Source organism: Convolutriloba macropyga, chromosome 13 (assembly GCF_964194025.1).
Source record: "Convolutriloba macropyga chromosome 13, txConMacr16.3, whole genome shotgun sequence".
In the NCBI taxonomy this organism is placed as follows: Eukaryota; Metazoa; Xenacoelomorpha; order Acoela; family Convolutidae; genus Convolutriloba; species Convolutriloba macropyga.
The window spans coordinates 21,081,152-21,105,448 of NC_134480.1; the positions used below are offsets into that span (position 1 = coordinate 21,081,152).

At 34.6% G+C, this 24,297-nt stretch overlaps 2 protein-coding genes across 4 annotated transcripts in view; one reads left to right on the plus strand and one right to left on the minus strand.

Moving 5' to 3' along the window:
* Window positions 1–1,351: 1,351 nt before the first annotated feature.
* LOC142352181 (uncharacterized) overlaps window positions 1,352–24,297 on the minus strand; it is a 57,664-nt gene continuing 34,718 nt past the window's right edge. The window contains exons 1-4 of one of the 2 annotated variants that reach the window (XM_075404591.1): window positions 5,935–6,183; window positions 5,242–5,410; window positions 4,263–4,372; window positions 1,352–1,643 (exon numbers count right to left, since the gene is read on the minus strand). In XM_075404591.1, coding sequence (XP_075260706.1) covers window positions 1,456–1,643; window positions 4,263–4,372; window positions 5,242–5,410; window positions 5,935–5,959 — 492 coding nt within the window. In that variant the 5' untranslated portion in view covers window positions 5,960–6,183 and the 3' untranslated portion in view covers window positions 1,352–1,455. Of the gene's footprint in view, window positions 1,644–4,262; window positions 4,373–5,241; window positions 5,411–5,934; window positions 6,184–24,297 lie in introns of those variants that run through there. The other variant, XM_075404592.1, reaches the window with a different exon arrangement.
* The window catches only part of LOC142352180 (neuronal acetylcholine receptor subunit alpha-9-I-like), a 60,251-nt gene continuing 47,976 nt past the window's right edge, over window positions 12,023–24,297 (plus strand). For both annotated transcript variants that reach the window (XM_075404588.1, XM_075404589.1), the window contains exon 1: window positions 12,023–12,316. The gene's annotated coding sequence lies outside the window, so the exon portion shown is untranslated. The remainder of the gene's footprint in view (window positions 12,317–24,297) is intronic.

Genomic DNA, 24,297 nt, shown 5'->3' on the forward strand with positions numbered 1-24,297 from the left:
AATTTTCTGTCAATTTCTCTAAGAAAAAAAAGATCTATACAAAAAAAAATTTAGTCAATTGGTATCTGAATATTTCCTAATTATCAAGCTTCTATCCAAATTCCACTTAGAGCATTAAAACAACAAACAGGCAAAAATCATTAAATTTCGTCTAAATATCAGCAAAAGTAATCAAAAACCTCCAAATTAGCATTTAACTCAAAATAACTACTTGAAAATTTGCAAAAAAAACTGTTTTTAAAAGCCGCACATGAACAAAAAAATTCTCTCACTTAGATAAAACTTTTTCGCACATCGATATCTCATTCTCTCAAAAACAGCGGTATGAACAAAAACCATTCTTTTTTCGCTCCGCTCTTCACTTTTGTTCAGCACCAAAATCACTTCAAATTTTTTCACGCGTTTCATTTCCCGTTTCAAAAATCACTCCAATAAAATTGATTGAAGAAAGGACTTCTTGAATACAAAAAGACAGCGCCCCAATACAATTCAAATTCTTTGAATTGAAATGAAACAACAAATTTTGTCATAGTTTAACAACAACGACATAGTGTCATGTCTAATGTCAAGTCTGCATAAAGAACCAGTATAGCATAAAGCATCTGCGTGTCACGACAGAAAGTACCTCGGGCAACTAAAATTTCTGTTCTAACATGTACTTAGATACCTACTTTTTACGCCTGAATGATTAGTGTTAAGCTTCGTTTCAAAAAGGTTTCGCCTCATCTCGACTCTACACTATTAAGTAATTTTAATGTTTTCGGTGGAGATTAATATATTCAGGAAACTTGCAAGTTTTGAATCCCCTCATCATTAGAGTTGCCCATTCATAAACACATTTTGAGCACTAGTCAGCTTCTCTGGAATAGAAGAAGGAAGAGTTCGAGAACTAAAATTTTCAATATTAGCTAATTTGTATACAACTTATTATATACATCTATACCACAAACAATTGAATTTGAGCCCCCTTTTCATTGACGCAAAAAGCCATTCACAACAGCCGTTGTCTTGTTCGTTGAAATAATTTTAAAAAATTGTCGCAATAAATTTTACAAACAGCCATGGATTTGCATATAAAAGTAAGTCAATTGAATTCCAAGAAAAATATGCGGTCGGATTGGTACATTTTCTGATGAGTTGGGAAGTGACAGCTCAAGCCATATAGAGTACCCAAGTTAAAGTGATCTTGCCTCTGGTGACCTCTAATTAGATCTGCTCCGATTGAAAAAAAACTTGATCGTTGTCCGCTTGATTGTGGCGCGCAAGATGCAATGCAAGTGTCAGTTTATATATATATATATATATATATATATATATATATATATATATATATTGTTTGAATGCAAAATTTTTGTTCTCTTGGCTGCAAAAATTGCTTCGCTGTAATGCCCACTAAAAAGTTGGGTGCCGAAGGAGAACATCAGATCAAGTTTTTGGAGCTGTACTTTATTTGATTTAAGATGAGGAAGGGAACGGAGGCGGGGGTGTCTTGGTTGACTTGGGCTGGAAGTATGGGTTGTACATTGGGGGATCGACAAGAGGGGGTATGTTGGAAGTGCGGTCTTCGTCGTCGTCATATCCCCCGTTGGTCTGATGCCTCTCAATGAAGTTCTGTCTGTCAATCTCACTCTTCTCGGCCGCTCCTGAAATGCAAAATTGATCTCAGAAACATTGCACAACTTGAAGGCAAAAAATCTCTGAGAAGGACTCTGAAACAGAGCATGTTCATTACTTATCTTTCTGAACAGAAGCAAACACAGTAAACTGACCAGCGTGTCAATTCAGTGAACGTTAAGGAATTGAACTGGATCAGAAACATGATTATTTATGTTGAGCTAAAAATCAACTATTAGCTAAAGTTTAGCAAAGTTATTCAATAGGTTTTTTTGTGCCGAACGCAAATATATGACATGGTTTTTTTTGCAGGAATTTTAAACGTTCTGCTTAAAAGAATCTAAAAGAATGCGCAAACTCATTGAAAATTCTGTTTCAGCTCATTCGCAAAAATATGCAGACAAACACACACACACACACACATACACACATATGCACAAACATACACACGTACACACACACGCACACACACACACATACACACACACACACACGTACACACACGCACGTACACTACAGAGGCAGATACACGAGTGCATGTACACAAAAACACAAGGAGTTGAGAAATATTCTGAAATTCGAAAAATTTTGCAATAATTTTAACTCAAAGTCTTGATACTTTGAGTATCAACCACAATATTCGTGTTTTTAGTCATCTCCTTCTGTATAACCTTTTAAAACTTTTTCTGAAGAGGGCTAAATTTATCTCGCAAAAGAGTTGAAAGTCAAATAGTTTTCCTCCTCGGTTTCAACTAATTTCCTATGGGTTATATCAGGCACTGTTTTGCGCCGAAAATGCTGAAAAGTCAGTCAGTGCATATCAGCGCATTCAGCGCATATGTTACAAATTATGCTCTGACATTGCTGCGATGATACTTCCTAACATTTTACGGCTTTTTTCAGAACTTAAAGGCAAATTGCAAAATGAGCCAAAACGATAGAAAACTTCAAATGAAAGTGTGTGAATTTCGATGATTTGACCAAATTCAAAAATTAAAATTCTTTAGTTCAAAAGCACACCCACAATGCGCCTCAGTTTTTTAACAAAAATTGATATGAAAAAAATCTATGAACCATGAAAATAGTATTCTGCATTGAGAATCATACCGGATCACATAGGACATTTTTCAGATGCTTTGTAATGTAATTAGTTTTTCTGTTAAAAGTGAGCGTGAGCTTGGTGGTACCCGGATTGAACGAAAATTCTTGATAAGTATTGATTCAGTGCAGTTGCTTGTCTGCGATCAGTTCTGTATCAGAAATCTGATCAAGTCGTTTTCTAGAATTGGCACGTGTTGAATCAAGTTTTTAAAACAAGTTTTAAGTCTTGACAAATCTAGATCAGGTCTTGAGTAAGCCTTGGCCAATACTTGACAATTCTTGAGCAGTTCTTGGCCGAGAAAAAATAAGTCTTGAGTCGAGTCTTGAGCCACATTTTTAGTGTTAGTTAACGTTCGTTTCGTAACAAAAAAAGGCCGCCATTTACAATGACTTGCCTTTAAAACTCTCCAAAGTGGAAAAAGAAGTACAAATAATGGCGAGTACTTTGACAAAATTCACTTGATAGAGACTTGAAAAATAAAAATATCTGATGTCGCTCAAATATACCAGTCATGACCCCTTCTTTCTGCCCACTGAAAAAAAAAGTTTGTTTCGAGTGAATATACGGGACATTTTAAGTTGACAGATGCTCATATCAGAAATAACTTCGTCAAAATAGCAAATTTCTCGTTAAGAAATTCGGACCCAAGTTAGCTAATTTTGAAATTCATTATTTATGAGTAATGTTTTCCCAAAAATCTGCTTTGCTTAACAACTGCTGAAATATTCAAGGCCTTTTAAGTTATGGCCAAGACTTGACTTAGACTTGAAGTCTTGAGCAAGTCTTAAGACTTGATACAAGACGTGATAAGTGCTGATTTGTCAAATCAAGGCGTGTATTTCACAGGAGAAGTACTGAGAAACTTCTTCGGGGTATCCCTAGAAAAAACTACCTACGTTGGTTTTTGTTCTCAATTGATAACTAGTTCTGCATTTTTTTGAAATTGTGCCCGCGAACGATTTGATATTTAAAACTACGAATTACTGCACTTGAAATTTTTTGTTGATATTTTTTAATTTAAGGCTTTTGTCAAATCCATTCGAACTTGTCGGTTTCGTTTTTCACAGCACAGAGTTTTTCTTAAAGAGAAGTGGTTATAATAAAATTTATCATGCCAGGTATTGCTCAATCCCTCTTCTAGATATCAGACTTTTTGATTTGATCTAATAAGCGGAGTTGAATATTTAAACTTGTAATATAATACAAGGTCTTGGATGTTCTTTTGAAAGTTCTTGTTATACGTTCTAGCTCAAACATAGTAAAGACAAATGAAACAAATCTTCACAAAATTATTGATGTTTTTATTGGCTTTGTTAAAATTGGTGCAAAAATAATGTTCAAATTTGCATTAGATAATTTTTGGTTCTGGGACTTGGCAGTCTGGGTTGTTACAATTTACACGAGAAAGAAGCTCAAAAGTTTAAAAGAATAATTGATTTCAATTGCGCACCAGAAATAGCTTATACTTCAGGTATCAGGATGTTTTCTTGAGGAGCTATTTCTGGTCAATTTGAATACATTTATAATAAATATGTTTGTTGTTTACTTCTCTGTTGTTTTACGATGCAGTAGATGACAGTCACAGCCACTCCACAGCAGGACGCGAGACACAAAATTGGCAACACCACTCGGAGGAACACCCACAGAATCACTGCCCTGCAGTATACACACAAATCAATTCTAGAAAACTCCGAATGACCCACAGGCCAATTTACCAAAATTTTGATCAAAAGTTACAATAATAAAAACGAATCGTCCCGGCTGACCACCCAGAGTATTTCAGTACTGAACGAGTGGAAATCCAGACCCTATATATAGACATTTTTACACTTGTACATCCTCTGTTCATGTCAAAATATGCACTGATCAGTCTTTTTTTTCATAGTAAAATTGTACATCTGATTTTAACATAATTTTGATCTGTCGATAACTATTATCATGCAATTATCAGCCTAATAACATTATTGTACAATAGCGCGCTCAAAATCATATTTCAGACATAATATAATATGAAACTGTGGTACAAAAACTCACAGAAAAAAAGAAAGCAAAGTCGCACAATAGTTGTGATAATAAGTTAAAGTTGATTTTAATAAATGTGCGATTGCTTACAATGAAAATGATCGGTATTTAATTGCAAAAACAACATTTCTAATATGAGCATATTCGCTCTGGGCATTTTGCTTTTGTTGGACTCACCCGAGCGTAAACAAGAAGATAAAAGTGTCATTTTTTTCGGAACAATATTCATATCACGTCGATATTGTTCAGAAGAACCCTTTCAACAGATCAAAAGTCTAGTATGATCTTTTCCAAGCATTCAATTAACAGTGGACGCAGTTTCGGAGCCGATAATCATGATTCATGATCAAATAAACCCCTAACCCAAGTCCTGATTAGAATTCAATCTGATATGCATGACGTGCAAAAATGCTTGAAAGTTGGAGGGGTAAACAATAACAGAAAACATCTCACCCTGCCCCGTTCTCATCCTCCCCCCCCCCCCCCCCATTTTTTGTTCTTACCCTGTGCAGCTCTTCCAACACTTGTTGTCGATGCAGCACTCAGTGGCATCTCTGTCATCCAGCCAGTGAGCCAGGAGTCTGCAGTCGTCACTCTCTTCACACTGGTCAGCCCCTCCCCACCCCACACATACATCCACACTGCATCCCAGTAAAACTATCAATAGGGTAGCTGAAACCAGGAAAGGGTCTGATCAAGAGTGAGGTAAACCCAAAACTTTAAAAAGGCATCATTTTCTTATCTATTCGCATCTATTGTTTGTTTTCTGAGCGAGAAAAAGCAGGTTTTGCCTCCTGGTGAATCTCATTGACGAATCACAGATATTTTATAACGAGTTCCTCGATAGATCATAAACATTTTTTCCTCTAAGCATATAAATTTCAATAATGGGAAAACCTCTGACATTTATTGGAGCTTAGACGGTTAAGATCGGAGAAGTTAGCTACTCGCAAAGCCAGTTTCAAAAAGTCTAATGGTATCTTTTGAGATACACAATATTAGAACTGAAATTTTTTTCTGATTTGATTGAACCTTCAAGGTTTAACGTTGGAAAAGCGGTTAAAGTTGTTGCTTAACGTTCTAACTTACACTCATTGTTCTTAGTGGCTGATATATTTGGTCTTATCGCCTATAACAACCAGTGTTTATGCGAATATATCCGAAAGATATTACGAAAGACAGTTCAAAAAACTCACCGTAATATGACGTAACAGTTATCATGGCAACTTCTCGAGGTGTTCAGCTTTTTTCTTCTATTATGTAGCCCTTATTTTGCGTTATTTTTTCGGACCAAAATTTTATACCGCAGATTATTGGCACTCAAACAATAGAAAATTTTCGAAGTCGTACAAAACGCTAAATGCTAATATGCGAACTTTCGCATCAAACACAGAAAACTTTAACTCTAATCGCTTTTTCATTTAGACCACAAAACGGCCAGTCAATGTTTTTATTAAATGCGGCTAATTAACGCGCGAAAATGAAAAAACCGCCTGAAAGAATGAAGTGATAATCAAATATCTTGTTCTCAAATGACGTCAGCGTTTTAGTAAAGATATTTTTGGTCCAAACAAGTTTTCATAATGCTTATTCGTACTTGCTTCATTGAAATTCTCAAAAAAGATTGAGTGTGCATGTATATGTCAGCGTGTTGCAACAATTTGTTTCTAAATTTGTAAAAAAAAATCTTCGAAATTTCCTCAATTGCATTAATGTCATACCATGTGTTACGGGCGTCGGGTAGCCATATATTTCTAATGTTGAGCAAAACATATCACAGGATATTGGAAGAAGTTTCGAGTTCAGTCAACTATTCAATTGCAGTAATTTATTAAACGACAGATAAATAAGTCTCCAAAACTGAGACGCAACGAAGAAACAAATATGTTGTTGTATTCTAAAGAGTTTCACAACAGTTACCATGTTGCCAGAGGGAAAAAGAGTCGAGATTACAGTTTTAGGCGCGTGCGATTATTAATAACCGTAGAACCAATTAGTTCGGATTTGTCTAAAGAAATGGAGATATACACCAGTTTTATCCCAAGATGTCTAGTTGTGAACAAGCATAATTATTGCCAAAATTTTATTACCTTCATCCTTGCTCAAACTGATTGTTGTTCACGTCAGCTTTTTCCGCGGTTTAAGCATCTAAACTTCACGATGTGTAAACAACGTTTCTAGGACAAATAATAGTTAATTTTTTATAATATATTCTTTTTTGTTGTCATTGATTTTATAATCGGGGTTGCCCTTTCGTAAACTTCATACAAGGGTTACCTAGATATCATGCAAATCTATCTGTATTTTCTGGGGGAACCTTTATTAGAACCAAACAAACACTTCCGTTGGTTGAAAAACCGTGTAATCCAATCATTTGAACTCAATGATTTTAGGATTTTAAAAAGTTTTTCGTTTGATTTTTCTTGATCAACGGAAAAAAAGTTTTCGAACTTATCCATGATGTGAATTATTGGCAATTTTCATGGATGATGTGTGGCAACCGTTTCTAGAAGATCTCTAATGTTGAGTAAGTTTTTTCACAGGATATTGAAACAATTTTCGTGTTCAGTCAACTTTTCATTTGCAGTAATTTATTAAACGACAGATAAATAGGTATCAAAAACTGATAACCAACGAAAAAACAAATATGTTGTTTTATTCTAGACAATTTCACAACAGTTACCATGTTGCCAGAAGGAAGAAGAGGTGAGATTACAGTTTTAGGCGCGTGCAATTATTAATAACCGTAGAACCAATTAGATCAGATTTGTCTAAAGAAATGGAAATATCCACCAGTTTATCCCAAGCTGTCTAGTTGTGAACAAGCATAAAAATTATTGACACATTATTTTCCCCTTTATCCTTGCTCAAACTGATGGTTGTTCACATCAGCCTTTTCATACAAGGGTTATCTAGATTTCATGCAAATAATTCTGTATTTTCTGAGCAAACCTTCTTTAGCACCAAAAAAAAACACTTTCGTTGGTTGAAAAACTGGGTGTTTATTATATCCCATTCAATTGTATTTAATGTTTTTAGGATTTAAAAAAGTTTTTTGTTTGATTTTTCATGATCAACGGAAAAAAAATTCTAGAATGTATTGATGATGTGATTTATTAGCAATTTTCACAGATGATGTGTAGCAACCGTTTCTTTAAGAGCATGTGTATTGAAGTTTTACGTGATCCTTTTCAGATTATCGGGTAATCGTTCAGTTCATATACAACCTTTAATCGTTACCAAAAACCGTGAATGACCGTGAATGAAATCAAGGGAAGTTGTATGATGGGCAACCAGGGTCAGATTGTGTTCTTTGATTTCTGACGTTGAACGTAGAGTAACTCAGTTTGCACTCATGGGCTGGGCTACCAAAATGAAATTCGCTACTGGACCTTTCGGGACGTAAATTTTATGCCTCCATGTTCCCATTTTCCGTTCCGCTCAGAAATCTAGGCCGCTCTATTTTTTTCCACTCATTCAGTTCATATCATTTCCTAAAATTATTTTTCAGAGCATTCTATACGTTCAGCTAAAAATTGAACGGGCTTTGAGCTAAATTTTCAGAGCATTAAATTTTCTCAGCAGAAATTTTGGTGCTCTATTTAAAAAAATTTTTCTGGCGAGATATAATAGGTGATTTAATTCTTAGTAATTTTGCTTCTGGGCAATTTGTCATGCGTAATTGTTCACAGAGTTTGTTTTCATGGTCACGCGTGATTAGATTTGATATTATATGTGGGAGACAACCCGGTTATTACCTGTCCAATGATCGATTGGATAGTCTTCAATTTGTTTTCATTTTCCTTAATCTCCCTTGTGAAATAGTGAAAACATATTGTTTTCACGCTCGGTTAGTTCCATAGTTGTATTTAACTTGCTGTGCTCGAAAGTTCGCTTACCAATATTTCATTTCTTCTTATTTTTCGCTGGCCGAAAATTGACTTTATGTAATAAAGGCTGTGAAATAAATTACATCTAGTTTGTCAATATGAGTCTAATTTACGTTTCTCATTGTTTACTGCCCTAGTTCTTTTCATATGCCCTAATTTACCTTGGTTTACCAAAATTTATCTTATTTAGGATGCCAGAAACTCAAAAGTTGTTGTTCACGCACATTCTTGATAGTTGATATAAACTAAATTTGTATTCTACAATGCACTTTTCGCAGTATAAGCTAAAAGTGATCAACACTCTAAAACCAAACGCTCGAAATAACAAAAATTGTCTTTGAAAATAGAGAAGGAGGTTAAATTGCAGATTAGCTTGCAGAATAACGTGCAGCTGGCTACAATGCACTTTTCGCAGTATAAGCTAAAAGTGATCAACACTCTAAAACCAAACGCTCGAAATAACAAAAATTGTCTTTGAAAATAGAGAAGGAGGTTAAATTGCAGATTAGCTTGCAGAATAACGTGCAGCTGGCTACTGGGTGTAGAGAGATAATATATTGGATTCTTGATCTAATTGAAAGCTAACGAAGCGTTTATGAAGTTCGATAATTACTTTAAGCTGCGAGCGCCTTCAATGCTTCAGTTTTGATGCTTTTCTTGAATGTATCTTTGTAAAGGTTTAAAATCTTAAAATACTAATTCGATCACCAGGAAAGATATGAAAAAAATCCAAAAGAAGCTCAGGAAAATTGCGATTGACATAAACTTTTAGAAAAACGGCAATTTTGAAATATTGATAAACTTTTAATTTTTGGTTTCCAGACCTGAAAATTCTCACAATTTTAATTCCTTTTGCTGAATATTTTTCATCATTTGAACTAGGATTAGATCTTTTGAGCAAATTTCCTACTGTTCTTTTAATATAGTGACCTTCGAAAATTCGTAAAAGTTATTAAAAAATATCAAAATTTAAGATGCCCGCTTGTCGTGTAACGGCTGTTCTTCCACCGATAACAAGGAGTGCTTTACACTGCTCAGTTCATTTCAGCGGTTTCATAACTGTCCAGATTTTTTTTTATTTGGGGTGCGGTTAGCTTTTGAAAATTGCATCATCAGCTATATCTTAGGTTACGTTTGCTTAAGGTGATACTCAATCAGTGTCAATAATTAATCGTCCAGCTCAGTTGCTCAGCAATAAGCTCCTCTCCACATATCAAATATTTTCCAGTCGAAACAATCAAACTTTTGTAGAGCTTTTGGTTATTAACTCATCCTATAAACTAAAATTAGGAATTTTTGTAGCAAACAAGTCGATTCCATTATATAGGCTGTTATCACACAAAATATCAGAACACTAATTACCAGGTGAAACTCGGAAACTCGAATAACTAAAAATATGAGTCGCAGATAACAAATTAAATAAGAAGGATAATCACCATTGGCCAAAAAAAGCCAAACTTGAAATTGAAATTGGCTAGTGTAAATTTTGTTCCTCAAATTGGAAGAATAGGGATATCAAATTAAAATCCCAACAAGTCAGAAGTAATTAAACTCTACGATCAATTTGATGATTTACTGAAACAGGACACAATGAATAGTAAATTAACGCATAGAATAATTACTGTGTGTTAGTTTATTAAAACATAGCAAGTTTTCTTTGATTTTTGTTGTTTCTGAAGTTTTCTCATCATTCTGCTAGTCGCGCAGTTTAATTTGTCAAAATTGAATCTTTGATTGGCTGTAGATAAATGTGTTGACACACTGTGAACAGTTTTCCATATCTTCACATTCTCAGCTTAGGTTTGACTTCATGGGAGCATTGTTATTTATGTTGAATTGTTTTTTCCTATTAAAAGAGAATGCGTCACAAATCAATCGTAAGGGATCTCATGCAAAGATAGAGTTGATTTTCTTTTATGTGCATACGTGATATCCCTGTATGAGTTTAAGTTTCACTTCGTGTCTGTTATTCACGTACTAAAAAATGTTACTAACTAAATTTGATGACGAATCCCCAACAAATCAATTGGCTTCTGACTTAGAGTAGCAATAATTTTTGCTCTACTTTTTTCATCTCTACTTTTTACAATTGCTTTGAATATACTTGCTCTATTAAAAAAACGCCTTGAGCTCACTATAATCCGCTTAATTTTGTCGGAGTTTGATATCCACAAAGAGGCTTCATATTTTTTATCAGACATTGGATATTCCGTTTTTGAGATACGTGGGCTCGTTTGGCGCTGATTTTATTTGTTCAGGACGTTTTGCATAATATTAGCAAAAAATCATCTTATATCAATTCATCCCGCTCTTAATTATCTAAGATGAGTTATTCGGTTCTAAACTACTCTAAATGCGAGTCCAAACATTTAGCAATTTTCAATGTAGGTGGAAATTTTAAACACAATAAAAATATTCAATTATTTATCAGCAAAAATATTTATCATGTCAAACTAATTGCTGATTTTTATCTTGTCAAGCTACTGTTCACCGAATTCCTATAAAAACATACAACAGAAAGGGCTTTTGAACATTCTTTATAAAAGGTGCAATAAAAATTTTGTAAAAACTCTGTTGGAAAAAAAAACACACTTTTTTGGCTCAGCAGCAAAGATTAAGGCAAATATTCAGAGAAGAGAACCCAATTTGTTAAACTAAGAACTCAATTGTACAGTTGCAATAGTGAAGTTTTAGTCAAAATCTTTACCAACGCAGACATGATTTGCAAATTAAAAATCAATTAAATTACCAGAATTCTTCGGCAACCAATATTTTGGACAACGGAGTTTTGATTCTTCATAAAGAGCCATCTTTTTGTAGCTATACATTTAAGTTTTTTCGGCCACAAAAATTGATCTGCGTGAAAGCCTAAGAAAATTGAGAAGACATAATTTGTGTGTTTGCTCTCGAAAAACGGATTTATTTTTCACGTGTTCGTGACAGCTATTATACCTCCTCAGTTTAATATTTGGTTCGTAAATTCCCTATTTTCTCTTTATCACGCATTTGAAGCCGTGGAATAGTATCCTATTTTTCGTTGTGGAAAGTTATCCGCATACCGATTTTCTGATTTTGGCTCAAGAGAAAATTACAGCTTTTGGAAATCAAAAATCCAGAAATTTCTGACTTTTTTATTTCAGTCCTCCTCTGCATTTTTTTTTCATCTTCATTTTAAATTTTTAATTATTATAATTTAGGCATTACTTTTCTTTTGACTTAAATATTCACAATTTCGCATAGTTTCGCAAATATTCACAATTTCGGGACACTTAGTTCAATTGGCAACTGGTCGCGGCCAACTCCCCCCCCCCCCCCAGAGCTTTTTCCAGTTCAAACTGCTACACCTTAAGGCAAAGCGGAATATTGTTTACTTTGTTCGCTAGTTGGACGGCAAATGAGAAATTGCTGCCAAGTTTGAATTAGATTTGAGCATAAATTTTGATTCACGGATTTTTGTATAAACCGTTTTTATCTTGTTCTATTTTCTATACAAGTTAGCTCAGAACATTCGCCTGTCTCGCATTGTAAGAACTGAGAAAATTGCCGGAAGATAATTCATTTATCAATCATTTGCTTTATCTGTAACCTCAAATTAGTTGTGAAATTGTTCGCACGATCAGCTGGAAAACTTCCATTTTCCTAATTGACAATTAAAATACTTTCATAACCAGCCAGTTAAAGTTTACAAGTCAGATATATATTATATTCAATCAATTGTTCTAGTACTATACTTGTTGGGACCAACGTTAGCGGGGGAGGAACTATATACTCAACTGGATTTTTTGCTCAGTTAATTTTCGCCTATTGGTATATTTATCATACTGAGTTGTGAGCGGTATCATTAGAAAGCTTTCCAAGCGTAGAAACTTAAATTAGGAAGAAATTTTTGAATTTGTTTTTTTACGAGAAGTTATGAAGGTTTAAAATTTTGTGCACTTTACGTACACTTCCCTTGTTTTGTTCACATTTGTCATAGTTTTTGCAATCTTCTTGAAAATTAAAGTTTTATTCTAATTTGCTAAGAAATGATGAAACTATATCCGATAGTCTTATTCGTTTTAGCTTTAAAGATCAAAGAGAATTGTTTGAACCAAGTTTTCAAGCTAAAACTTTGCCTAAATTCTTGAAAACTTATCAAACTTTTCTCTCTTTTTTTATAAAAAGTGGCACCAACTTTAGCCCTCTCTAACCAAGTATATCAAAAGTGGAGACAAAAATTTGCTGAAACGATCTTCTTTTACAGATGCACTTGCAGTTAAAAGCTATTTTCAACTCTGGTTGAAATGAAAGTAATCTTGAGCTAAAAACTGGCGGCCCATCGCAAATTTGTGTCGGTCTTTCGGTCTTTTTATATATAAAGCATTATTTATTTTTTGTTATATTAAGAATTCTCTTTGAAAAAAACTATGTTGCAAAAATTTTTGTAATAATTATATTATTTAACAGCGCTGCAATGATAGCAAGGCCATCCTAAAAATAAATGAGCAATTAAACTTACTGGTGTCTCGTCAAATCAAACAGATTTGTCCCTCTGATATTATTCTGATGTCAGCCCCAAATTAATTCCTTGGAAAGGTGAATCAAAATGGGAGTTGAAAAAGTAGTTATCGTTCCAAAAAGTCAGGACGTCGTTTTCTTGGGATCAAAATTCCAAATTCACGCAATCAATACTGGAAAACATCAACATGTTGAGTCTGATGATATCAGAGGTGATCGTCAAAATCAGAGGTGATCTTGACGTTTCAATTCACGCTGTTTAGAGTTATATTGCATTGATAAATCATGCTCAGGTAGCCTCTAATGTTTCATGCAGGAAAGAAATAAGTTGAAGCTTCAGATGCTTTCACATTAGAGGTAACATTATGTAGTCATTTTTTATATGATGTTGCCAAAACTTCCTAGGCCCAAGGTTTGAAACATTTTTCCGTTGTCAAAATGTCTGATGTTTAATGCGGACTCTTTTGTCGCATGCTACTCAGGTTTCAGATGCTCCCCAGACTGTACTATACACGGAAACTGCCAATTAGGGTTAGGAAACATAATTGAGCAGCTTAAGCAACCAGTTGTGAGCCCCCACGCCGTTTCCAAACTACAGCCAAAAAATATCTGCACTCCAAACATAAATTAATCGAAAATTGAAAATATTTAATAACATAATAAAGAACTAAAAATATAGAAAACAGTTTCCTTTAGTTTATTTGCTTTTTCGTGTCATTTAACCGACTTTAATTTCTGTATAACTAATTAAGATATTAAATCAAGAAGGTATTTTGATTAGAATATTTTAATGATTTTAGGAGATTTAGAAACATAAATTCAAAATGATGAGTTTTTTGTTGGCAATGGAATAAACTTTGGGATAGACTGAGGTAACACTTGTTTTAGTCATTTATTCTTGTGGTACATAAGAAAAATTGTGCGGTTCTATTTTCATCAGTCTTTTAATTTATAAATCATGTTCATTTCTTGTAGTTTGACAACAAAATGCTGCGTTTTTGTTGTTAATTCAAGTCTTCTTAGTCCTTAGCTGTTGATTCTTTATCAGTTATTCTAGACATAATTAATTGGTAATCAACCCGAGGAAATTTGCTCTCGTTGACTTTGTTTGAATCATGCTTTAAAGACAAAAGTATTAATCGTTCTACGACGACAAAGTCGCGATTATCAATAATTCTTTACATACAAATTTCAGAATAAAGAACATGCATCACAGACAAATGTCTGTTTATAAATCATGCCCCACAAAAAAAGGACCGTTTATAAACACTGCGTCACAAACACAGCTCCGTTTATAAAATCATGCCTCGCGGCGACAGTCAGTTTTTACTTCATGAATCACAGACAAAGGTACGGTTATAAACCATGCTCAACAGTCGAAAAGCAGACCCATGTTTTGAATAATATCAGGATCATGACAAATAGTGCCATGAACAGAAAACTTGTAGCAATAATAACCATGACGGAAATATGATGATACACTGCACGCGAAATGAAATGTGAGCTGGCTCCGTGATGCTGGCTTTTTAGATAAAAAAGTTTATATAGCTCAACAGAAAACGTTGAGCTGTATAGAAAATCAATTTTGTAATGTGATGATGATTCGAGGAAACAAAAACTATTACAAAGGTCGAAACTTGACACTTCGAGGCAGCAACTGTACGTGTCGTACAGATTAGCAATCTGTAGGTTATGTTGATTCGCGGTGCTGATTTATTCAAATTAAGTGTTCCAAATTATTGGTTATTTCGCGGAGCGAAATGACACTTAATTTTGATGCTTATTGAATTTGTATTCTGAATACAGAATAATTGTAGAAATGGTGGAGCGAAAGTTCGTTCTCTTTTTGAAGGGGTATTTCGCTGATCGAAATACGCTTAAATTGTATCTTATTAAGTTAATGCTTTTTGGCGGAGCGGAATCTAGTGTAAGAGAGAGACAACAAAATTGAATTCAGAAAATGAGCAGAATGATTCCAATTTGAGATTAACTAAACTGATCAACAATTTGTTCACAAAACTACATTTCCAAATGCGGCAACTTAAAATCACGAGACAACATGAACAGACAAAAGATATCATACACGGGATGTAAACAAAATTAAAATTGTGAAAACATAAGATTTGATCTTCAAAACAAGAACTAAATGATGAATGAAATAATGGTAAAAGAAAATGAACTAAATTGATTTAAATTAAATTGAACTTGATTAGCTGCACCAAATCAATAGCCCCCAGACTAGCATGTACTCTTTTACCACATTTCCCCCTTGACAAAAATAAATGACAAAGTTATTTATCAGAAAATTAATAGCATATGTACTGGTTAAAACATTAACACTATAATGTTTTGAATCAGAGTTTTTTCATTTGTTAAAAATCAACAGTTTTCGGTTAAGTTTTAGTCGCTATTGCTTTCATAATATCTTTCGGCTTCGCCGACTGACATCGTTGATTCTGGTCCGTCGTAATTGGGCGAGACGTAGAATTGAGTAGGGTACGATTGTGACGGTGAACATGGGCCAACTGTAAAGTCAGATTCGGTTTGTTGGGTTTGGGCAGCAGCTGTCTGTATGGCGGAGATTATCGATCTGTTCTGGATTTGTTGTTGATTGATGATTTGTCTCCTTTTGTTTCTTGCAATTATACCAGGACTTGATGTTGTAGGGGGACAAGTTTGTACTGATGTGATGGATTCATCTGATTCGGTAACTGAGGGTGTTGAACGTTTGCGTTTTGAAGGAATTAATGCAGCTGAGGCTTTTGTTGCGGCTTTACGTTTGGGTCTGCTAGGTGGCTTCGCTATAACGATTGAAGTAGATGGCATCTCTATTGGCACCGCGAAATCACTTCTTATTTCAGCGGGTTGTTTTGGCGGTGCTGTTTTCAGTGATCTTTTTGGTTTAGTGGGCATTCGTACCCGAAGAGCGCGTGTAACATTAGAATGTATAGAGGAAACTGTACTGACATCATCGGCTACTTTTCTGTGCTTCATGCGTTTTCATCCCTCTAGCTTCATCCTTAATTCTTTCGCGTGATGGCTGATTAGTTCCTCTGTTGTTTTTCCTGTTGGTAACTTTGGTCGTCGATTTGCGTAGACCTGTAGTTCTGTTTGGCGTTCAGCTTTTGTACCGAATTTCGCTAAGTTGGAATTTCTAATAGTTACGTCTCTCTTTCCTGGTTCTTTAATGACTGAAGTAAATGTATCCGTTATTACAACTGAAGATCCAGGCGCCAACACATCGTATAAGCCATCGAGGCTTTTCTTTGATCGTTTCGTACGCGGTCTCTTTTTTGCAAGTTTTACTTCTATTGAAGCTTCTGTGCGGGGTACTGATTGTCCAACGTCTGGGTGGGGAATTACTCTTGATTCCTTGTGTGGGTCCTCATTTTTTCTTTTTGTCGCATCTTTGCTCAGTCTGTCTTTGTTTGTCTCAATTTCTGTGTCGCTGCGTCCGTCATTGTTCCAATTTTCATCAGCAATGAGTTCATCCCATCGGACAGTCTCCAGATCTAAATATTCATTTAAAATATTTTTGTAGGTTAAACTTTTGTGCTCCGGTTTAGTCGTTGTATTACTTAATGGAGTATTCGCCTTTCTACCAAAATGTGCCTCAAATGACGATATATTAATTGTTTTTTGACGGCATATTCGGAGCTGATAAATTATTGAATTAATTGATGCTTTCACATTGAAACGATTTCGCGCCGCCGTTTTAATGCAATCTAAACTATTCTTGATTGTCTGGATTAGCCTTTCAACTAAGCCATTTGCTCTGTGATCGTGTATTGGGGCTTCAATTAACTGTATGTTATTTTGACTACAAAATGTTTTAACTTTTTGTCCCATTTGGCATCGAGCTTGATCCAATCTAATTGTACGGGGTATACCGTGTAGCAAAACATATTCTTGAAGAAATTTCAAAACATTATCTGCAATAGCTCTATCAAACACTTCTGCTGTTGGAAATTTTGAAAATCGATCAATACATGCAAGAAAGTAAATCTCTTGATTTTTTTCAATATAAATTGGCCCTCCAAAATCAATTTGAATTTCTTCATTTGGGACTTTGCATAACTTTAATGGTGCCCATTTATTAGCAGGTTTAATAGATTTTAAATTTTTACCAATCTTGACACAGGGGTTGCATTTTGCAGTTTTTGTAGCTATGTCCCTGTGCATATATCGCCACCACGCGTGAGGTGCCATATCGGTCAATATATACGCGTGAGTTATCAATATTCGCAATTGTAGAATATTCTGGATTTCGCGGTGCGAAATCACTGCATAAATTGTTAGAGGAATTTGGAATATTTGAGGCTCGTTTTGTAAGCGGATTTCGCGCTGCGAAATTGACGTAATTTTCTGCATTTAATAAGAATCGTTTCGCACCGCGTTTAATTACATCCAATTTTGCTACTATAAATTGCTCGTCATATGTAGATATATTAACGGCTTTTTGTTGCTGATCGCGAGAGATATAACCCACTAATCCCATTTTTGAGCCGGGGAGATGATCAATTGAAATATCAAATGGTAGTAACCGATCTACCCAACGTGTCAATCGACTATTATAAGATTTGTTAGATCTGTTCTCTCTCATGATTGAGAGAAGGGCCCTATGGTCAGTAATTACAGTAACGGGTTTGCCGTATAAATAATATTTAAAGTGTTCCACGGACCAGACAACACCCAAAAGTTCGAGCTCGTTTATGCTATATCTGTCCTCAACCGAATTCAATATTCGTGACGCGAATGTTACTGTATGCCAACCATTAGGTGTTCGTTGTTCTAATGCACATCCCAGACCTTTACGTGAAGCGTCGCATTTAATTCGTGTTTCTAATTCCGGATTGAAATATTTGTTTCCGGTAGTTTTCGCAATTTGTTCTTTAATCGATGATAACTGTTTTTCATGCTCATCTGTCCAGAGAAATTTTGTATTTTTCTTAAGCAGATGTCGGAGTGGTTAGCATAGTTGTGAAAAGTTTGGAATGAATTTTCCTAAATGGTGTACTGAACCCATAAACGATCTAAGTTTCTCAAGATTTGTAGGTGCTGATAATTTTCAGATTACATCCGTTTTATTTGATAGTGGAGTTACACCTGATTGTGTAATATTATGTCCTAGCCATTCGCTTTTGTCTTTTGCAAAGTGACATTTTGAAAGATTTATTCGGAGATTTTCTTGATCTAATTTTATTAGACATTTCTGTACTAAATCGAGATGTTTTTCTGTTCCACCTCTGCTCACAATCAGTATTTCGTCCAAGAAACAGAAAGTATTATCCAGACCTGCGAGAGTGCAATCAATAGCTTTTTGGAATTCTGCTGGCATATCCGTAAGACCGTAAAATCGAGTTTTAAAGCGATATGAGCCAGTCATATCTCCGCTTACGATATTAAAGTTACAATGGCGGGCCGTATCACTGTGTAACTTTAGTTGACTATATGCGTACTGCAAATCAAGAGTTGTAAAATAAGCAGTCTCTTGCGACGCCGTTGACAATGTTTGTGAAATCTTTTGAACTAGCGAGTCTATGTTTGGCATTTGATACTTGTTTTTTAATTTTTTTAGCTTTGTTTAGAATTTTGGAGTCTAGTGCTATTTTGGTTGACTGATCTTTTTTCACTGTAATGACTATTGGAGAGATAAAAAATTGATCAGAACAATTAGTCAGTTTTTCTATATGTCCTTCGTTTAACAATTTTTCACGTTCGATTTTCACTTTCGGTTGAAGATGTATTGGCACTTTTCTTCTTTTTTGATGTGTTACTCGATAGTTTTTGTGAAATTTTGATTTAACCGTGTGATGTTTAGATTTGCCAATTCGTGAGATCAATTCTGGGAATTCTTTTGCTAACGACCTTTTAATCGCACAAGTTTGATCTATGTTATTGACGTTTACATTCGGGCAAGGTTTCTGCGATATTATTATGCCTAATTGATCAAAAAGGTCTCGTCCGAGAATTGGTCGGAAACCATCAGCTACAGCCGTAATTTTCGCTTTCTGGATTTTCCAATCGTTGCATCGAACTGGCGTTTTCAAAGTACCCAGAGGTTTTACAATTTCATTAGAAAAAGACTTTACTTCTAATGGTTTTTTCTCTGACCATTGTGATTGCAGACAATTAAACATTATTTCCTTAGCAAGCGACATATTAATAATAGTGCAACCGCTGCCGGAATCGAGAAACAAATTACAATCTGCAATTCCGATCGTTATCGTCATATTTTTTAGTGCTGCTTGCGGTGAATTAACATTTTCTACAGTCGCAACGGAATTGTCGTCCGAAGAATCATAATCCGAATTAATTTGCTCATTGTATTTTATATAATTAACTTTTTGACTTTCCTGACTTGGATTTTGATCTGTAGTTTCAGCAGTTTCTATGTTTTTCATACGATTATTTTGTTGTGTATTTCGTGCAGTGTTAAGTTTTTTTTGACATACCTTTGCGAAGTGGTTGAACAAACCACAGTGATTACATTTCTTACCCATAGCCGGGCAAACCTGGCGATGCGTTGGTGTCCAAGACTGACCACAACCACGACATTGTCCATCTGATGCACGGTTCACTACTGTTCTGCCTGATTGATTTCCACGCACATTCGCGCCGTGAAATCGATTGAATGATTGTATTGCGTTAACTGTACTGCCAGTTGCAATGTTATTGGATGATATCCTCTGCTGGTTCTGTTGGCCCATTGCCATATTAACTGCAATACTGACTGCTCTTTCTGGGTCAACTGTATCGCGGAGAAATTCCCGTTGAATATCATCATCTAACATGTTTGTGATGAATATGTCCCTGATGATTACCTCCTCACGATTTTCTAAATCACAGTTCTCAGCCAATTCTTTCAAAATGCTGTAGAAATGTTCTACTGTTTCGCCCTTTTACTGCTTTCGAGAAAAGAAAACATATCGATCGAATGTGATATTTCGAGGACTGATAAAGGCGATCTCCATCATCTCCCATAGTTTGAGGGTAGACAGGTCATAGATATTGTCATGAGGAAACTTTTGTGTTAACAAACGTCTTCCCTCTGTACCATTGCTTAGGTATAGAAGAGACACGCATTTCTGGTCGCAAAGATTCCATGGCCGTTCCCCGCATAGTACTCCCGCTTCTATTAACTTTTGACATTTTAGCTCCCAATTCAACTTCAATTGACTATTTAGTATCTGAAGGTCTCTCTCCGTTTCCGCTGTTGAATCTTCGATTGCCGTTTTGTACTTTGGTTCTGCTGGTAGTCGTACCGCCGTAGGTTGTGGTTGTAACAGCGTGTCCAATGTGATATTCGCACGTGCGAGGATCGCAAGTTTGGCCTGGATCCCCCATTTTCCCATCTGATTGGTGGATCCGACGTTGGACGTTCCCAAAATGGTTCTATCAACAGTGGTGTTTTTCGAGACTCTCGAGCTGAAAGCGCCATGTCGTACAGATTAGCAATCTGTAGGTTATGTTGAATCGCGGTGCTGATTTATTCAAATTTAGATTTCCAAATTATGGGTTATTTCGCGGAGCGAAATGACATTTATTTTGATGCTTGTTGAATTTGTATTCTGAATACAGAATAATTGTAGAAATGGTGGAGCGAAAGTTCGTTCTCTTTTTGAATGGGTATTTCGCTGATCGAAGTACGCTTAAATTGTATCTTATTAAGTAGGTGCTTTTTGGCGGAGCGGAATCTAGTTTAAGAGAGAGAGAACTAAATTGAATTCAGAAAAAGAGCAGAATTATTCCAATTTGAGATTAACTAAACTGATCAACAATTTGTTCACAAAACTACATTTCCAAATGCGGCAACTTAAAATCACGAGACAACATGAACAGACAAAAGATATCATACACGGGATGTAAACAAAATTAAAATTGTGAAAACATAAGATTCGATCTTTAAAACAAGAACTAAATAAAGAATGAAATAATGGTAAATGAAAATGAACTAAATTGATTTAAATTAAAATGAACTTGATTAGCTGCACCAAATCAATAGCCCCCAGACTAGCATGTACTCTTGTACCACAGTACGTAATGATCACATATCAAGAAAAAAGTATTGTAAAGACACGAATATTGTTAGGAGTATAATATCACACTATAGAGTGAAAAAATAAAAGAAATCTTGCTAATCGCATACAGGCAGCCAATTGAAATTTTAAAACCTGTAGTTTTCTATCCCAACTTAAGATTTCTCAAATCTATGTAGTCATATTTGGAAATTTACCTGCACGCAGTGGTATTAAAGACTATGTAAAGTACTTGGTCGCTTGATGATTACATTAACCTTCAAAGCGCGGTAAAAATGATTTACGTCTTGTTAGAAAAATTGTTTATTATCTTTTTACGTCAGAACAATTTTTCTTAATTTTTATCTTTCAGAATAAATGCGTTTTGGAGGCATTTAAGTTTGTCTTTGTTAATGCAATTGGAGCGCCGAAACTGCCAACAAATAACTTTAAAAGCCAGCTAACAATAGAACATAAATTTATGTTTAAAAATTTCACAAATTAGCGTATAAAAAATAATGTCTTATGAAGAACCAAAACCGATCTTAATATGGTTACCAAACGCGTTCGTCGTAAGAAGAATCTGGATACTTCCAGTTGTTTTTTTTTGCACCGAGAATTGACTCTTTTTTAGTTTTTGTTTTTGAGAAGAACGAGCATCACAAAGTCATATGCTTCTCAGAAAAAAAAATATTTTTGAGCTACGTGCACACAGGTTTTGTTAACATATCCTAAGATTCAACTCGCAAAACCGACTAAACTCTGATTGCCACTTGATCGAAAAAGAAACAACTGAACCGCACTTAGCTATATACAGGAAATTTTTTGCTCAAATATCTGGACGACAACAACTTTTTAAGCGCTAAAGGTTTCTAGGTTGTTTCGTATCCTGCTCCTACCTATAGTAATGTTGAAGCACCTATAGTTTCTACTGCTGATTTTTATCGTTTTTGTTTTTGGTTAGGAGGCATCACCCTTCGCCTACTTAATTAGATTCAATTCTCAGCATTATATATTTAAACGCTCAATTTCTGAAAAATTATTGTCTATTTGTTTCTGCAAGTAAATTATTGAAACTCTTCTAGTTTCATTTATATTTGTTTTTAAAATTGTGAATAATCATATATTTTTTTAATTTTAAGAGCAGTAACATTTTTTTAAAAGAAACATGAACGCTGACGAATTTTCTTTTCACGATAATAAAACATCACTTCTGTTTCAAGTCACCTTTTTGCACGAAAAAAAATCAAACAAGCTTTTATCTCATCATACACAGTAAATGCAGGGCTTATTGCAAGCTAAAAATTCATTGTGATCTGGAACTTCATTCAAAGATTGTGTTAACTTGTAATGAGTTAGTTATAGCTGTTTTTTGACAGTCAAGTTTTTCACTTCCCTTTATTTTTATGTTACAAAACATTAAAATTATGCCGGGAAAATTAGTGCAATTGTATTTTTTTTAATTTTTTTATTTGCCCTTTTGCATTTTTTGTTTTATTTTCAAAAATTAAAAAATGAATAATTTTTCTGGTTTCGAATGTCCTGTTCTCCTCCTATGTATATTATGTATAATGAAAATGTTTTCTCTAGTGAATGTGGTGGAGATCAGTGAATTAAACATTTTTTATGAAGCACTGACTTTCTGGTTTCATTTATTTTCAATAATTAAAAATTGAAAAATTTTTTCTTCTGTCTTCATATGTTCCTGTTTTCCTCCTAAGTTGTTATGCATAATATGTATCCTCCAAATGTTTTCTCTGATAAATGTTGTTGAGATCAGTGAATTAAATACTTTTTTACGAAGCAAACAAAAGGTTCTTTTTTTGTTTTTCTGAAGAGAATAAAATTTCATGCTTTGAAAATAAAAAGTTCAAACTTTTCTCATAAAACCCATTAAAAGTTCCTGATTTTTTTGTTCATAAGATAACCTCAAAACCAGAAACTTCAGAGAGCCTCAAAACCAGCTGCTTTTCTGGCAAAATTACAATTTAAAAAATAGTTATCTGATTTCAACATAGAACAAAACAACTTTTGCCTAACGAAATGTTTTTGAACGGATGGTTTGAAAGGATGGTTTGAACCAACTAGTTTGAACGGATGGTTTACTTATTAAAAAAAGATTATACTAAAGATATTTTCAGTTTCGTCCAATTTCCTATGAGACAATGAAACGCCTTACATTTGTTCTGTCACAAACCTATAGGATCGTATAGGTTAAACATTTAGCTTGTCAGTTAACCATTGAGCTCAAAGGTTTAACAAAAGTTTTATCTAAGTTTTAAGCGACTGCTACATTGTGTAAATTATAATCAAAATGAACAAGAAAAACAAAAGGCTTTTTAACTTTTGTTAAAAATTTTTCAGATGTCGATAACATTAAATGAAAAAGAAGTCGTGAACTCTACTATTTTTTCTCACGAAAATAAGGATGCTTTTTCAGAACTTCATTTTTTGTCTTACCCACTCTAATTAAAGTTTCCTCATCAACTCTTCCTGGCCGATTGAAATGAAATTACAAGAACCTTACAAGTAAAGCAATCAACTTACTATTACTTGTAAGATCGACTCCAACATATGGGTTCTTACAAGTCAGCCACCTTTTGTCCAAAACTTGGAAAATCTTATATGATGATCATCCTGTCTCGTCCCTCAATATTGAAGTAAAGTAAGGTATGAAAAGATTCTGTTTGCAAGTCTTTTGTAATAATATCTGCAATTATTTATGTCTAAAATGTATGAAATAGGTTAACATACAAATTCGTGTTGTTAACATACAAAATAGGTTAACATACAAAGCCATTTGGGTTTTCTTTTTTACTACAGAGCTCATTTGCTTTTCGTTGCTTTGTTTATGTTCCTCTTTATTACCTGTGCGCCCTGAGCATTTTTTAACTGTGTTGTATAGTTTACAGACAAACATTTGAAGTGGTGTGACAGACTGCTGCTGTTGCTGTAAATAAAATTTCAACATCTAAGGTTATTTACAAACTTTATGCATTTCACTTACCAAATTTCCTTTGTTGAACTTGACCCAGTTCTGCCAAATTCGACTTAGCTCCGCCAAACTTAACTTATTTCCGCCTAATTTTAGGCCTTTCTCAAATTCGTGGTGTTTTGAAAAGAGCGGTGAACAATTCTTTCTAAAAAAAATACA